The following is a 16023-nucleotide window of genomic DNA, read 5'->3' on the forward strand; positions in this document are numbered from 1 at the left end:
CTTTGTGTCTGTCTGTCTGTCTTTGTGTCTGTCTGTTATTGTGTTTGTGTCTTTGTGTCTGTCTCTCTGTCTGTCTGTCTTTGTGTCTCTCTGTCTGTCTGTCTGTCTGTGTGTTTGTGTCTGTCTCTGCCTTTGTCTGTCTGTGTCTTTGTGTCTGTCATTGTGTCTGTCTCTGTCTTTGTGTGTCTGTCTGTCTGTCGCCCTCTAATCTCTAAGGGGAGGGGGAGGAGTTGAATGCGAGCTGTGCGCCTCGCGCGCTCTGCATCTCATTCAGAGGATCGGCGGCTTCCGACGGTGCCACACCGGCGTCGTTTTGTCCATCCGGCGTGAGACAGACAGCCTGCCTTTGCACATTTATGTCTCGGTGTGGTGAATCCGTTGGAAGCCGTTTGTGTTTAGAATGCGTCCGGGAGCGCGCCGCCTTCCGCGCACTGATGCCGCGCGCTCCTCGGTGTATTTGTGGATTTTGTGCGCCGTAATTGCTGTCTGCAGAAGCGCCGTGCACGATGGTGAGTCTCTGCTTTAACATATATATATATATATATATATATATATATATATATATATATATATAATATATATATATATATATATATATATAAACTACCACAACAGGTGGATTGCATCAGAGCGTAATTTTTATTTATTTATTTTTTTTATATTATTTTTTTTTATTTTTCTATGTTTTTATTATTGTTGTTATTTGCTGTATGTTAAGTGTAAATACTAATATTTACAGTTAGGCCCATATTTTTTCGAAACATGAAAATGCTTGTATCTTAAGTATCACAGCCCTTCAGAAAAACATTGGCAACACAATGCAGACTTTATTCAGACTAAACTTTGAAATCGACTTCCCATTTTTATGGGATCAAAAGTAACTGGACACAGTCAGGCAAGGTGTTTTTGTCCTTTGTTGTTTCATTGACAAGTCAGCATAAAAAATACTACAGCGTTATGTTCTGCATATCTCATAGAGATGAGTTAAATCAGTTGCTACAAAGTCTTAAGTATTGCGTTTCATTTGCCAGTGACTCTAACCTACAGTTTTATAGCTTTCCATTATCATCATTACTATTATTATTATTATTATTATTATTATGTGCATGTCTTGGTGGCTCCCCTCGCTAGGCTCTGCCATGCATGGCTACTCTGAAGACAAAAGTAGATCAAGCACATTTGCCATAATGTGTCTCTTTATGCAACTTTTTTTCTTTTTTTCTTTTGCTGAATTGTTAATGAAATAATGAAGAAATAACTCTCACCTGAGTATAAAACAGCAGCAGTCATCTGCATAGCTATTATAGTCCCTTAGAAATCTTGACCTACAATCACAAAGTGCTGTAATTCCTGACCAAAATTGGATGACATTACCATCAAATTAAAGCTGACTCAGTGACACTGCCACCAGAGGCATACACTCTTGTGACCACCTTAGTTCCTGCTCTTTGTATTTGTTATTTTAGAAAGATATTTTAAGAACACTTTGTCTGTTTCTGATCAAACAGGTGCATTGGGCCTATGGATGGGGAAAGTGGTTTATTTGGGTTTGGATTGGTCAACGATCAAGATTAAATTTGTGGCTCTGTGCTAATATATGGGAAAATAGCAAATTTTATGGAACTGAGTTCAAATATTTTATTGTTAGTGAACTTGACTATTTAAAAGCCCATGTGACATTTTGTCTAAAGACCTGATACTTGTGTGGCATAACTGAGCTCTCTGAGTACTTTTGATCGAGATATTCTTTCAACTCTGTTTTAAGTAACCATGAAAATATCAAAAAGTTTGCCATTGTCTAAATACACTGAACAAAAATATAAACACAACACGTTTGTTTTTGCTCCCATGTTTCAAATATTGTTCACAAATATGTCTAAATCTGTGTTAGTGAGCACTTCTCATTTGCTGAGATAATCCATCCCACCTCACAGGTTCGGCATATCAAGATGCTGATTAGACAGCATGATTATTGCACAGGTGTGCCTTAGGCTGGTCACAATAAAAGGCCACTCTGAAATGATCAGTTTTATCACACAGCACAATGCCACAGATGTCACAAGTTTTGAGGGAGCTGAATGCAGGATTGTCCGCCAGAGCTGTTGCCCATGAATTGAATGGTCATTTGGCACTACACCCAACCGGCCTCACAACCGCAGACCACGTGTAACCACCGCATCCCAGGACCTCCATATCCAGCATGTTCACCTCCAAGTTCGTCTGAGACCAGCCACCTGGACAGCTGCTGCAACAATCAGTTTGCAGAACCAAAGAATGTCTGCACAAATTGTCAGAAACCATCTCAGGGAAGCTCATCTGCATGCTCATCGTCCTCATCGGGGTACTGACCTGACTGCAGTTTGTCGTCGTAACTGACTTGAGTGGGCAAATGCGCACATTCAATAGCATCTGGGTGCTGATCAACTCTATGTGAAGGACATGTGTTGCACTTTATGAGGCAAATGGTGGTCACACCAGATACTGACATTGGGAGCAAAAACAAAAGTGTTGCATTTATATTTTTGTTCAGTGTATGTAGGCCTCATTACTATATTTATCATATTCATATTTAAATTTCATTCATTAAACATGTAAATGTTTCTGCTTAATTGCAACTTATGCCCTAAATGTTTACAGGCACTGTTACACTGTACTTTATATATATATATATATATATATATATATATATATTATATATATATATATATATATATATATATTATATATATATATATATATATGTGACAAGTGACAAAGTTTTTTTATTCGGCACACAAAATATTCAAATAGAAAAAAATGAACAATTCCACAAACAAACACAGACAAAACTAGTGAGTCCGAAAGGGTGTGGGCTGAAGCAAAGCTTATTAGCGCCCACCCCTGCTAGTACAAGTCCAACAATTCTAATCAGTCATATTTACATAAATACAAATTCACTACTACATGTCGACACACAGACATACACATCAATATACTATTCACTTATAATTATATTTATATAGTACCAGATCACAAGAAAGTCGAATCAAGGCACTTTACGCCAGTAAGGACTAACCTTACCAACCCCAGAGCGAGCACTAGGCAACTGTGGTGAGGAAAAACTCCCTATAAGGAAGAAACCTCAAGCAGACCAGGCTCTTATATATATATATATATATATATATATATATATATATATATATATATATATATATATATATATATATATATTATATATATATATATATAATATATATATATATATATATACACCTATTTTTTTTGTGATGTATAAGATGTTTTGTTTTTCAATTTTTTTGTGGGGTACAGTAGCTCTGCAAGAGCACCCCAATTTCATTGTCCCCCCTGTACAATGACAAAAAAGGCTATTCTATTCTATTCTATTCTATTCTATTCTATTCTGTTCTATTCCCGGCAATTAGCAAGACAAGGGTTTCATGGAGCCAATGGGTATACCAAATTTCCATATGCAACTTTCTAAAAACTACTGTTTATTCACTTCTAAAATTTTGGGTTGTGACAGGCACTGATGAGAATCAGTGAACCTCTTATTTTGGGCTATAGTGGAATCTTTTAACAAGCACAATAACATAAAAGACATATGGGACTGTCGAGGTATTGGTGAAACTTGGTTGCTAATTGCAGGGTCCTGGTGGACACTGAGGCCATTGTTGTTTGTCTTGTTAATGTCAATATGAAAAACACATTTTTAGGTTGCAGACTAATTGTATCGTGTCTTTTTTAATCAGGAGAAACTAAGCAGAGTTCACCGAAGAGCATCCTGGAGCATGTGCAGAGTTATGAAGTTACTTATCCCATTTGGCAGCATCCTTACAGACACAAGAGGTCGGACACCAAAGAGGTGAGAAGTCTGTCAAAAAATGGTGTGTGTGTGTGGGGGGGTGGGGTGGGTGGTGTTAAATCTTGATATACTAACAAATTGTGTTTAACAGTATCTCACTCTGAGTAACCCGTTTGGCGTTTTCTTCCATCATGGCAGCATCCTGCAGAGACACAGGTTCTGATCTCGGCTGAGGGACGGGAACTCAGACTACACTTACAGAGAAACCAGTGAGTGACCTCAGAAGATTCAGTGAGAGTGCATGCAAAAATATCACTGGCCAAAAAAAAAAAAAAAATAGACACACTTGTTGACGATAGTTTGTTACAACAGTGCAGTGACAGCCACAATTACTGCACCACTGACATGTTGTCACCACATGTGTTTGTGGCTTTATGGGCAGCGTTGCTCAAGGACTAAGGCTTTTCACAAACCACAGTGAAAAGGTTGTGTCTGAAGCTGAGCAGAAGCTGTTAAATGTGGGAGTGGATCTGGATTAATTGGCGGAGCTGGAACATCGTGAGCTGGGGGGTGTTTGGAGGAGGTGCTTTCATTTTGAGGCAGTGCCACATAAAAGCAACACTTTATTGTTGTAATTGAAAGTAAGAACTAATAACCATTTTCAAAAATGTTGGGAGTGCATACGTTTACATTTTGTGGGATAATAGTGGGAAAGAGCCAGGAAAATAAATATTGAATTATATGATTTTTTTCCACCTGTTGTTCTGCATGACTTCATGTTTTATTCCATCCATCCATCCATTTTCTTCTGCTTTATCTGGAGTCAGGTTGCGGGTGCAGCAGCTCAAGCAAAGCCGCCCAGACCTCCCGATCCACACACAGCTCCCCCAGCTCCTCCGGGGGAACCCCAAGGTGTTCCCAAGCCAGCCGAGAGATATAGTCTCTCCAGCGTGTCCTGGGTCTTCCCCGGGGCCTCCTCCCAATGGGACGTGCCCGGAACACCTCTCCAGCGAGGCGTCCAGGGGGCATCCGGAAAAGATGCCTGAGCCACCTCAACTGACTCCTTTCGACGTGGAGGAGCAGCGGCTCGACTCCGAGCTCCTCTCGAGTGACCGAGCTCCTCACCCTGTCTCTAAGGGAGCGCCCAGCCACCCTGCGGAGGAAACTCATCTCAGCCGCTTGTACTCACGATCTTGTTCTTTCGGTCATGAGACAAATCTCATGACCATAGGTGAGGATCGGAACGTAGATCGATCGGTAAATCGAGAGCTTTGCCCCCCTACTCAGCTCTCTCTTCACCATGACGGTCCGATACAGCGACCGCATCACTGCAGATGCTGCACCGATCCGTCTATCGATCTCACGCTCCATCTGTCCCTCACTCGTGAACAAGACCCCGAGATACTTAAACTCCTCCACTTGAGGCAAGGACACTCCACCGACCTGAAGAGGGCAAAGCACCTTTTTCCGGTCGAGAACCATGGCCTCAGATTTGGAGGTGCTGATTTTCATCCCGGACGCTTCACACTCGGCTGCAAACCGCCCCAGTACACGCTGAAGGTCCTGATTTGACGAAGCAACAGAACCACATCGTCCGCAAACGGCTGCGCCTAGAAATTCTGTCCATAAAAATAATGAACAGAACCGGTGACAAAGGGCAGCCCTGGCGGAGGCCAACGTGCACTGGAAATAGGTTTGACTTACTACTGGCAATGCGAACCAAGCTCCTGCTGCGGTTGTACAGGAACCGGATAGCCCTTAGCAAAGGACCCCGGACCCCGTACTCCCGGAACACTCCCCACAGGGTGCCCCGAGGGACTCGGTCGAACGCCTTCTCCAGATCCACAAAACACATGTGGACTGGTTGGGCGAACTCCCATGAACCCTCGAGCACCCGTGCTGCGACCAGGACGAAAACCACACTGCTCCTCCTGAATCTGAGGTTCGACCATTGGTCGAATTCTCCTCTCCAGTACTCTGGAATAGACCTTACCGGGGAGGCTGAGGAGTGTGATCCCCCTATAGTTGGAACACACCCTCCGGTCCCTCTTCTTAAACAGAGGGACCACCACCCCGGTCTGCCAATCCAGAGGCACTGTCCCCGATCGCCACGTGATGTTGCAGAGGCATGTCAGCCAAGACAGTCCCACAACATCCAGAGACTTAAGGTACTCAGGACGGATTTCATCCACCCCAGGAGCCTTGCCACCGAGGAGCTTTCTAACCACCTCGGTGACTTCGGCCTGGGTAATGGATGAGTCCGCCTCTGAGTCCCCAGTCTCTGCTTCCTCTTCGGAAGACGTGACAATGGGATTGAGGAGATCCTTGAAGTACTCCTTCCACCGCCAGACAACATCCCCAGTTAGGGTCAACAGCTCCCCACCCGCACTGTAAACAGTGCGGGTGGAGAGCTGCTTCCGCCTCCTGAGGCGTCGGACGGTTTGTCAGAATCTCTTCGAGGCCAACCGATAGTCCTCCTCCATAGCCTCCCCGTACTCCTCCCAGACCTGAGTTTTTGCCTCTGCGACCACACGGGCTGCAGCACGCTTGGCCTGCCGGTACCTGTGAGCTGCCTCTGGGGTCCCACCTACCAACAAAGATAAGTAGGACTCCTTCTTCAGCTTGATGGCATCCCTTACTTCTGGTGTCCACCACCGGGTTCGGGGATTGCCGGCGTGACAGGCACCAGAGACCTTGCGACCACAGCTACGAGCAGCCGCATCGACAATGGAGGTGGAGAACATGGTCCACTTGGACTCCATGTCTCCAACCTCCTCCGGGATCTGGGAGAAGCTCTCCCGGAGGTGGGAGTTGAAGACCTCGCTGACAGAGGGTTCCACCAGTCATTCCCAGCAGACCCTCATGATACGTTTGGGCCTGCCAGGTCTGACCGGCTTCCTCCCCTCCCAGCGGATCCAACTCACCACCAGGTGGTGATCAGTCGACAGCTCTGCCCCTCTCTTCACTCGAGTGTCCGAGACACGTGGCTGAAGGTCAGATGATAGGACTACAAAGTCGATCATCGACCTCCGGTTCAGGGTGTCCTGGTGCCACGTGCACTTATGGACACCCTTGTGCTCGAACATGGTGTTCGTGATGGACAAACTGTGACTAGCACAGAAGTCCAACAACTGAACACCACTTGGGTTCAGATCGGGGAGACCGTGCTTCCCGATCACCCCCCTCCAGGTGTCACTGTCGCCGCCCACGTGGGCGTTGAAATCCCCCAGGAGAACAATGGAGTCCCCAGTCGGAGTGCTATATAGTACCCCTCCCAGGGACTCCAGGAAGGTCGGGTACTCTGCACTGCTGCTCGGCCCGTAGGCCGAGACAACGGTGAGAGACCTGTCCCGGACCCGAAGGCGTAGGGACGCGACCCTCTCGTTCACCGGAGTGAACTCCAACACTTGGCGACTGAGCTGGGGAGCAATAAGCAATGCAACCCCAGCTCTCCGCCTCTCCCCGTGGGCGATGCCAGAAAAATGAAGCGTCCAGCCCCTCTCCAGGAGTTGGGTACCAGAGCCCAAGCTGTGTGTGGAGGTGAGCCCAACTATCTCTAGTCGGTATCTCTCAACCTCCCGCACAAGCTCAGGCTCCTTCCCCCCTAGCGAGGTGACATTCCACGTCCCAACAGCCAGGGGCTGTGAGCATGGACCGGGCCGCCGGGCCACCCACCCTCGACCGCCACCCAATCCTCTCTGCACCCGACCCCCATGGCCCCCTCTGCAGGTGGTGAACCCACAGGAGGGTGGGCCCACGTCGCTCTTTCGGGCTGAGCCCGGCCGGGCCCCATGGGCTAAGGCCCGACCACCAGGCGTTCGCGCACGAGCCCCAACCCCAGGCCTGGCTCCAGTGTGGGACCCCGGCTCCGCCATACCGGGCGACCTTCTCGGTCCTTGATCATTTACTGGTCATGGAGGCTTGTTTTATTCCTGAAGTGAATTTTATGAAAAGCAGTGAAAACGTTGGTTGGTCTTGATTGTTTTAAGTATCATTACACTTTGAACAGACTTGTAATAGTTTTAAAGCTATAGTGTGTAGCATTTAGTGTCATCTAGTGGTGAAGCTGCAGATTGCATTATGCCATCACAATTTACTTTAATTCCTTTTATGTTTCCACTTCTTTGTGGACAGGGATTCATGCTTCTTTGGGTTTTTTTTGTTTGTTTGTTTGTGATAAGCAATAGGTATGATCCTCCATTTCGCAATAATGAAATGAGGGATGAGCTGCAGAATGCAAAAGGCAGAGCAAGTATGTCCTTTTAGGTCTACTGCATCATTGCGGCGGCCTCCATAAGGGGACCTGCTCCCATGTATATATGGAGACTTCATTCTCTTCATATGAAAATGCAGCAGTTCGTTATTGCAGGATTATAGACGAACAGATGGTTCTATATATATCATACACACCATAGCTTTAATTAGGCATCAATGTAACGCCGTATGTCAGTGCTGTTACTTTTCTCCAAGACATCCTGTCCAGCTCATGTATTTGACCAGATGTTATCTGTCAGTAGATGCATGAATAAGGTCAGTGACCTTGTGGGTGCAGAGGGTGGGGGCCACTGGAGAACCAAAGTTGGGTGATGGTTTTGGGTGGCAGGGCGTTGACACTCGATCTGTACGCGTTGGGCAAACAGGAAGTGCGGTTGTGCCTCAGCATCTGACATCCTGTAATCTGATGGCGCAGTTCCTTTCTGATAATGAAAGAGGGGGATCTCACTTGTTAAACGAACAGAAGTGACAGCAGGAAGTGTGGAGATACAGCACAGTTGTGGATTAATACTTCTGAGTTTAAGCCCATTTACCCTTTGAAAGTACGAGCGCTCTGTATTTCAGACACGACCCTGCCGTGTCTGTCTGACTGCTCCCTGAGAGATTTGCACCCCTGCTCTACATTCCCAGCAGGTGGCCAGACTGGATCACTTCCTAAACAGGGAATTACCTTCACTCACACGTTAGTGGACTGTCTGTGTGTACGTGCTCAGAATTATGCCTGATGAAGTCCTTAATGAAAGAGAGGCAACAGAGGGCACGTGGGAATATATGTCAAAAAGTCATGTTAAGAATCGATCACAAATACTTTACTGATCAATATAAATGTCAGATCATCTCTTTCGCTCTATTGGTTGCATAGATATGGCGGAAAATGTGTTTTTTACACAATATTTTGTTGACCTTGACCTTTGGTCTGATTCTCTCCAAAAGTTAATCATCTCAAGACATCTGCCCAAGTAATGTTCTCTCCAAGGTTGGCGAAAATCCATGCAGCCAATTTTTAGTTATCATGTTCATAGAGAGACACCATAAGAAACTGATTACAACAGCCTCAGTCACTGGCACACAGGGGAAAAACTGGGACAGAATTGACAATATTGGCCAAAAACAACCAATGTTAGCAGTTTTTGTTGCAAAGAAAGGGGAAGAACAAAGTACAATTGTGTAAATTGTAATTTTGTAACACTTTCTTTTAAGCAGTTCCTTCCTGAAACAAGAACATTTCTTCACTGATGGGTATCACTTGTTTGCCAGAAATGTGATGCAAGTACTATGTGGTACTGTGGGAAATAAAAATGTTACAGAACTTTAAACAACACACAACACAATATTATGCAAAATTTTTGACACCCAGAAATTTGAGAAAAATGTAGTGTTTGATGATTTTATTTCATCAGTGGGTAGACAGATAATTTGTTCCTAGGCTTTTCCAAACCCCAAGCATGTATCATCTGTTGGAGTGAGTTTATTGACAGATGGATAGGCAAGTTCATAAGTATTTAAACAGTGAAGGTTTTCATTTTATTTATTTTATTATTTATTATTATTATTATTATTTTATTTGCCTTTTTATGCACCACAGTGTTGTTGAAATGAAACAATGAAAATATGCTTGTAGTGTGAAACTTTGGCTTTAATCAAAGAGGTTTGACAGAAATATCACATTACCAAGCATTTTTTATGCACAGCCCCTCCATTTTCACAAGTAAATATCACGATCATTAATACAAATCATCAGTTTTACAGAGATTTTTTTCCCCATTAACCAGCTCAGAAGATGGATGCACGAGCATTTCCAAGTCATCGAATATGTGTTTGACTTCATCAAAAACATTGAGTGAGGGAAGCTGCAAAGACACCCAGCCAACTGAGCATAGTACTTTTTTTCTGTTACATCACTGGTTATACAGGTGGAGTGGAACAGAATTGAAATGATGTGAAATTTCAGTGACTGTGTGGGAGAAAGAAGCCCAGAGTTGATCTGGTTTCTTGCATGAAAACATGTAGTTTCAATGAATTAAATCCCAGTGCACAAATGCTCTGGGATTTTGCATATTATTCTTGTCAGTTTATTGAACATTCCTCAAAGGAATGTGCTGCAATAACAGCATTCACTTACACCAAATTAGGGTGCTATAATTCAGAGAAAGGCCTTTGCAGTCGTATTTGGTGTTTCATAATTCACACTGCCATCACACAGGGCTTCTCCTCAGCCTGCACAGCTAAGGTCCTACTGGACTACAGCTTCTTGATTTGTCCTCTGCTCACCTGAATGTGCACCGAGTGGAGATGGAACGTGTAAGATTGTGAGATCAGTTTGTGATGGTGAAGTTCAGTGACCGTGCTTGGAGAGAAGCCAGAGAAAAGACAATGCAGTGTCACTGCTCAGGTCATCTCTGTGTTGCAGCTGCTCCCACGTGTCCTCATCACCTCCATCACTTAGCCTGACCAGGATCATCTCTTTCCATATTCTCTTTCTGTTCAGTAACCCTTTCTTTTTTTTTTTCTTTTTTTTTTCAGTCTACCTTTTTTCCCCCACAAGACTTAATCTAGTAGTTCTCCCTTTTTTCCTTGGAGTTCCCCCAGCCTCTGCACACACGCACGCACACACACACACACACACACACACACACACACACACACACACACACACACACACACACACACACACACACACACACACACACACACACAGGGAAAAAAATCTGTTGTATTTAAATGACTTAAATATGTACATCGATTGTACATGATCAGAATGTGTCCAAAATATCATTTTCTTACTTCTATCTCTATTAGGAACATAAGAATATGATGTTATTTGGGCACATTCTGATTATGTACAATCGATGTACATATTTAAATCACGTTTCCTTTTTTCAGTGCGTGCACACACACACTCACTCATATTAACTTTAACACATATATAACTTTTAATTATACTTCTCTTTGGTTCATCAATAAAACAATAATATTTTTAAGTGAGTTAATGTTACTTATGTAACAGCTGTAAAGTAGTCATGCTGTTCCTGTGCTAATATTTTCCTTGGGCCCTCCCGACGCCCCCACACACACTCGCTTGCTCGCACACGTGCATGCACACTCATGCTGTCTCCAAGGAGAAGCTCCCAAATTAACTGTTGTCCTGCAAACCAGCCTTTGAGCAGAACATCAGACAGCAGCAAAGGAATCGATGCAACGCCACAGAAAAGATCCGATGTTGTTGTTGTTGTTGGTTGTTTGCTTTTTTGTTTGTCAAAATCAAAATCAATCACAGATAGCTTATAAAGTAAAAGCACAGCAATTTGTTGGGAAAGTGTAGTGACACGGACCCACAACAGGGGGCGCACATGAACAGTCAATAGATGAGCCAAAAGGTAACAATTTAATGTTGTGAATTGTGCACAACGAACATACAGACAATCTCAGAATATCATTACAGTCAATCCACAAACGTGACGTGTGGGCAGGCTCGAGGATAGAAGACGTCCGTCCTGAGAAGAGCCGGAACCACACGATTTCCGCCAGCCACAGAACCTGGTGAATACTGGAGCTGCCAAGTCCCGAATTCCCAGGTGATCACCGTCCCCGACTGTCGGATCTGGTACTGCTGGCGAAGAACAAAGACAGTCAAGTGTGGGTGTGTGTACACCCAGTAACAACAGCGGTGGGAATGCCACCTCCACCTCTCACTCAATATGTTGCAGCGATCCCTCAGAGGAAAAAGAGTGCCGTCTTGCACAGCCTCCACAAAAAGGACCGGTACTCCTGCAAACACTCACAATAAACAGATTTACAAAAGGCTGAGGATATTACCTCCAATGAAGTATGATATCTCGGCGATGAGGTGGAGATGACGTCTGGGTTTTATGGAGTGAGATGATGAAGAATGAGTGACAGCTGTCAGGAAGTAATGAGTAACAGCTGTCACTCCCGGCTGAGTCCGTGGCGGCAGCGCCCTCTCATGCCTGAAGCCCGCACTTCAAGCAGGGCGCCCTCTGGTGGTGGGCCAGCAGTACCTCTTCTGGCGGCCCACACAACAGCAATTCATAACCCTACTCAGTTTGATCACACAATTGCAGATGTCTGTCATGATTTATTAACACAGTGGTAAAGCTGTCAGATGTTTCCTCAACAGGTTACAGTAAGTGCGCACTTACCAAAATATGAACGATAACAATTAATAGAGACTTAAATCCCTGATGATGAGCGTTTTATTTTTAGCAGAAAATAAAGAGAATATTACAAATCATCCAGTAACTTTAATTCAGTGCCTCAGTGCATAAATTCACAAGTCAAATGTTTGGCACAAAGGAATGAAGGTAATTTTCTTCAGATTTCCAGCAATGAGTGCCAAAACAAAATCTTTGGTTAAGAGCGATCCACAGGAATGAGAAAGGGCATCTGGGATTCCCAAAAACCATTCAAATTATCTGCAGTGAACACTTTAATGGAGTGTTTATATGATTAATTTGATCTCTCTTCTGTTTTTATCAGATTTGACTGGCAAAGCAGGCTGGACACAAATGCAAGATGCAGGAACAAAGCTCTGTAGATTTAAAGTGTTTACTTGTGACGTTAGCTGGAGTTGGTACACAGAAAGACAGTCCAAGAAGAGCAACAGTACAAAAAACATCAGGCTTAAGCGTGGTCGAGGTACACAGGCAGGTGGTCATAAAACACAATGAGTCAACAAGAGCAAGGCAAAAAACACACAAACAGCGCTGGAAGGAAGGCACAAGGCACATCGATCTGGCGAGGGACAAGAGCAAACGGTGAGGCTTATTTAGCACCCAGGTGATGAGCTGCAAATAAGACCAGGTGTGACGTGAAACTTCCAGAACCGCGGTGTGACCAGACAGAGAGGAACGCCCACCACCAAGAGCCAAGAGAGAGACAAGAAAGAGCAGGACAGAGTAAACCCAAGCAGAAAGACACAGCAAGAGAACAGACAGATAACAAATGCAAACAAAATAGGAGTAAAACAAAACACGTACCACACAAAGTCCAAATCCTGACAGTTTTTCCAAATTAAGATCATGTTTTATTATTCAAAAGAACCAGAAGATGGCTCCTATTTCAGGCTCAGTGCCAAAAATGACACAGATTTATGCTGAATTCAATTTGAAATCAAAACAGGTTAAACATGAAGGAGTGGCACATTATTTATTAATAATTAATGGGGCTGTAACAAGCTAATGACATTAAATGACTGAAACGTACCTATATGATCTCATTTCTTCACGTCCTTTCTGCACTTTGGCAGAAGCTGAACAGGCTGTTTCGGGTGTTAGTGGAAATTTCTGGGTCAGAGTAAACCCCTTTCAGTGTGAATGTCCAGAATGTCCCCTCCACAGGTATAAGAAGCACTTTCTGTAGCAATACATCTACACAAATCCCATGCAATGAAGTAAAATGAAGGTGTGAAATCAAGGGGTCAGTGAAGCTCCTGATTGGGCCCTAATGCATTGCACCGGCTGCACCGGCATAAATTATGCGTGTGATGTACATGTCTCCTTTTGACGGCCTTCGAAAAGACAAAACTTTACAAACCCCTAAGAGGGCCATGGACCCCAAGTTGAGAAACAGTGCCTTAATTTACCATACAGTCCAACCATGAAGAAAACTGTATAGTTGTGAATTTTTGGGTGCACCACCACTGCTTACTGTGTGTGGTGGCTGTGAGACTTGGATGTTAACCGGTGATCATGAGGATTGGACCAACTAATCTCACGGCATTTCATCATTCAGCATCATGAAATACAAATGAATCTATTGGTTTGTGATATTGTCACGAAAAGTGCACAAATTCATTTGAACATATTTTGTTATGGGAGCACAAAATGAAAAGTAATGCAGGGGGGTCTGGGAGGTTATGGTTAGGTTAGGTTAGGATTAGGGGGAGGGGGAGGGTTAGTAATAGTAACATAAAAAAAAACCCCTGTCACGAAAATGTGACTCATTTTGTGGGGGGAGCATTAAAAAAAGCTTGTGATACTGGGTTGGGATTGGATGTCTTTGGTACTCGGTCTCCTCGGAGGTTGCTTGGGTGTTAGAATGACTTTGTGTCAAACAGACAGTTACTGAGGAATACTCAGATGAGGAGTGTCACTGGCATTATGAGAGAATGTCCCCTACAGTATTTTGGCCATGTGGCCCGCTTGGCTGAGTGGGTTCCAACATGTAAGTACCTCAGTGTTGAGGACTTGAAAAGGCCTTGGGGTACACCCACATTTCACTTGGCTGCAGTCAATCGATAGTTACTGTTGAGAGGTGGGATGGACCAGTCGTCAGTCTGGATGGTCCAGTTCTGCAGTGTGGTGGATGCGGCGCAGCGCTGCTCCAACACATGCTCCCTGACCTGACTCCTCCTTAGTGGCTGGAGTCAAGACTCAGTCCATTTCTGTCCTCCCTTTTCATGCTTCTTCGTGCATGTAACTGCTTCTTTTGGCATCTGAGCGCATCCGTAAGAGTCTGTCGGCGACTGCATAAGCTTTTATCTTAATGAAAGGCGGTGGTGCACTCATGCAGAGTTGATTTGGTTAAGAGCCAGGCAGGGCCTATGTGCTGACTCAGAGTGCAGGAAAAGGGATGTAAAAAGACCGGGGGGAGGAAACTGTGTAAGTAAGTGAATGATGTATGGTCAAGGGGAGAAGGGTTGAGGTGAGAAAACCCATGGAAAGAGGAAAACTGAGGCAGTTAAGGTCAGTTTAGGTGAGAGTGTGCTTGGTTTGGATATGAATCTTGAGAATATCCATCCTTCCTCTTCCTCCTCGGCATGACTTTATGTCTTCCTCTGTTAATGCCCTGCAAGCACAACCTTAAGTGCACGAACCCCTGAACAAAGTACTCTCTGAGGAAATGATCACATTATTGTGCCGGTCACCTCTCCTTTCCTTCTGTCATATTCTGAGCGCTGCAGAAATGAGCTTCTGACTGACGCTCATTCCTTCCCTTCACCTCATTGTGATTGTATTCCTCAGAGGGCTGCAGTACAAATATACATTTCCCACACAGAGTCTGCAGCTAGCAGTGGGAGTGTGTGACCACACGCAGACAGATCGCACATAGCCCCCCAAAAGAACATAAACAAGGTTAAAAACACAGACCTGCATTCTTGCTGACATGATTGGTCGGAGGCCTAAGGATGCACTCGCGTGTCCTTGACTCCTTTTTGACTTTGTTTAGTTTCAGCGTGGCACGATCCATATGGTATGTGTTTGCATCGGGAGAAGACATGCAGGCTGACATATGACATGCACACACACACACACACACACACACACACACACACACACACACACACACACACACACACACACACACACACACACACACACACACACACACACACACAGCGCTGCAGTAAAAGCTCTTCATCATCCATTGCTGGGTGGTGCTTTGACTTTGCATCAGCCTCCTCCCTGCTTCCACCCATGTGCAGTGATGTCACCTGATACGATGAGAGAATGCGACCCACTGACCCTCATGCATTACCCCACATCCCCTCCACTTCTCTCCCTCTGCCTAGCTCTCCAGTACATTAGCATTACTCCCCCGGCCGTTCTTTCTCCTCCTGGGACTGAACAAAGCCTTTGTCTCTGTCTCACTGCCAGACAGCCACAATTCAACTGCTAACGCGGTCCTCAATCACGTCATCTGTCCAGACCCTGGATGACATCCAGACTCTTCCATCACACAGAGCATTTTTTTTCTTTTCTTGCATCACCAGAATGCAAATAGGCTTGAGGCTTTGTTGTATTGCAAGAGTGATGGTGCACAGTTTATAATGGGTGACCATTAAAATTCAGGGTAGCTTAGTTCATGCCACTGCTGGGGCAGTTTAGAATTTCTACATCTTTTACACTTGCAGATTGGTGCAATTTCAAACGAAAACTTGAAAAAATGAGTGTAGAAACCCAGTAAAGGCAGATGCTTCCATAGAG

At 44.6% G+C, this 16023-nt stretch overlaps 1 protein-coding gene across 1 annotated transcript in view; it reads left to right on the forward strand.

Moving 5' to 3' along the window:
• Nucleotides 1-288: 288 nt before the first annotated feature.
• adam19b (ADAM metallopeptidase domain 19b) overlaps nucleotides 289-16023 on the forward strand; it is a 67595-nt gene continuing 51860 nt past the window's right edge. The window contains exons 1-3 of the mRNA XM_034181037.1: nucleotides 289-509; nucleotides 3750-3862; nucleotides 4001-4071. Coding sequence (XP_034036928.1) covers nucleotides 401-509; nucleotides 3750-3862; nucleotides 4001-4071 — 293 coding nt within the window. The 5' untranslated portion in view covers nucleotides 289-400. The remainder of the gene's footprint in view (nucleotides 510-3749; nucleotides 3863-4000; nucleotides 4072-16023) is intronic.

The sequence above is a fragment of the Thalassophryne amazonica genome, chromosome 11, assembly GCF_902500255.1.
Source record: "Thalassophryne amazonica chromosome 11, fThaAma1.1, whole genome shotgun sequence".
Classification (NCBI taxonomy): Eukaryota; Metazoa; Chordata; class Actinopteri; order Batrachoidiformes; family Batrachoididae; genus Thalassophryne; species Thalassophryne amazonica.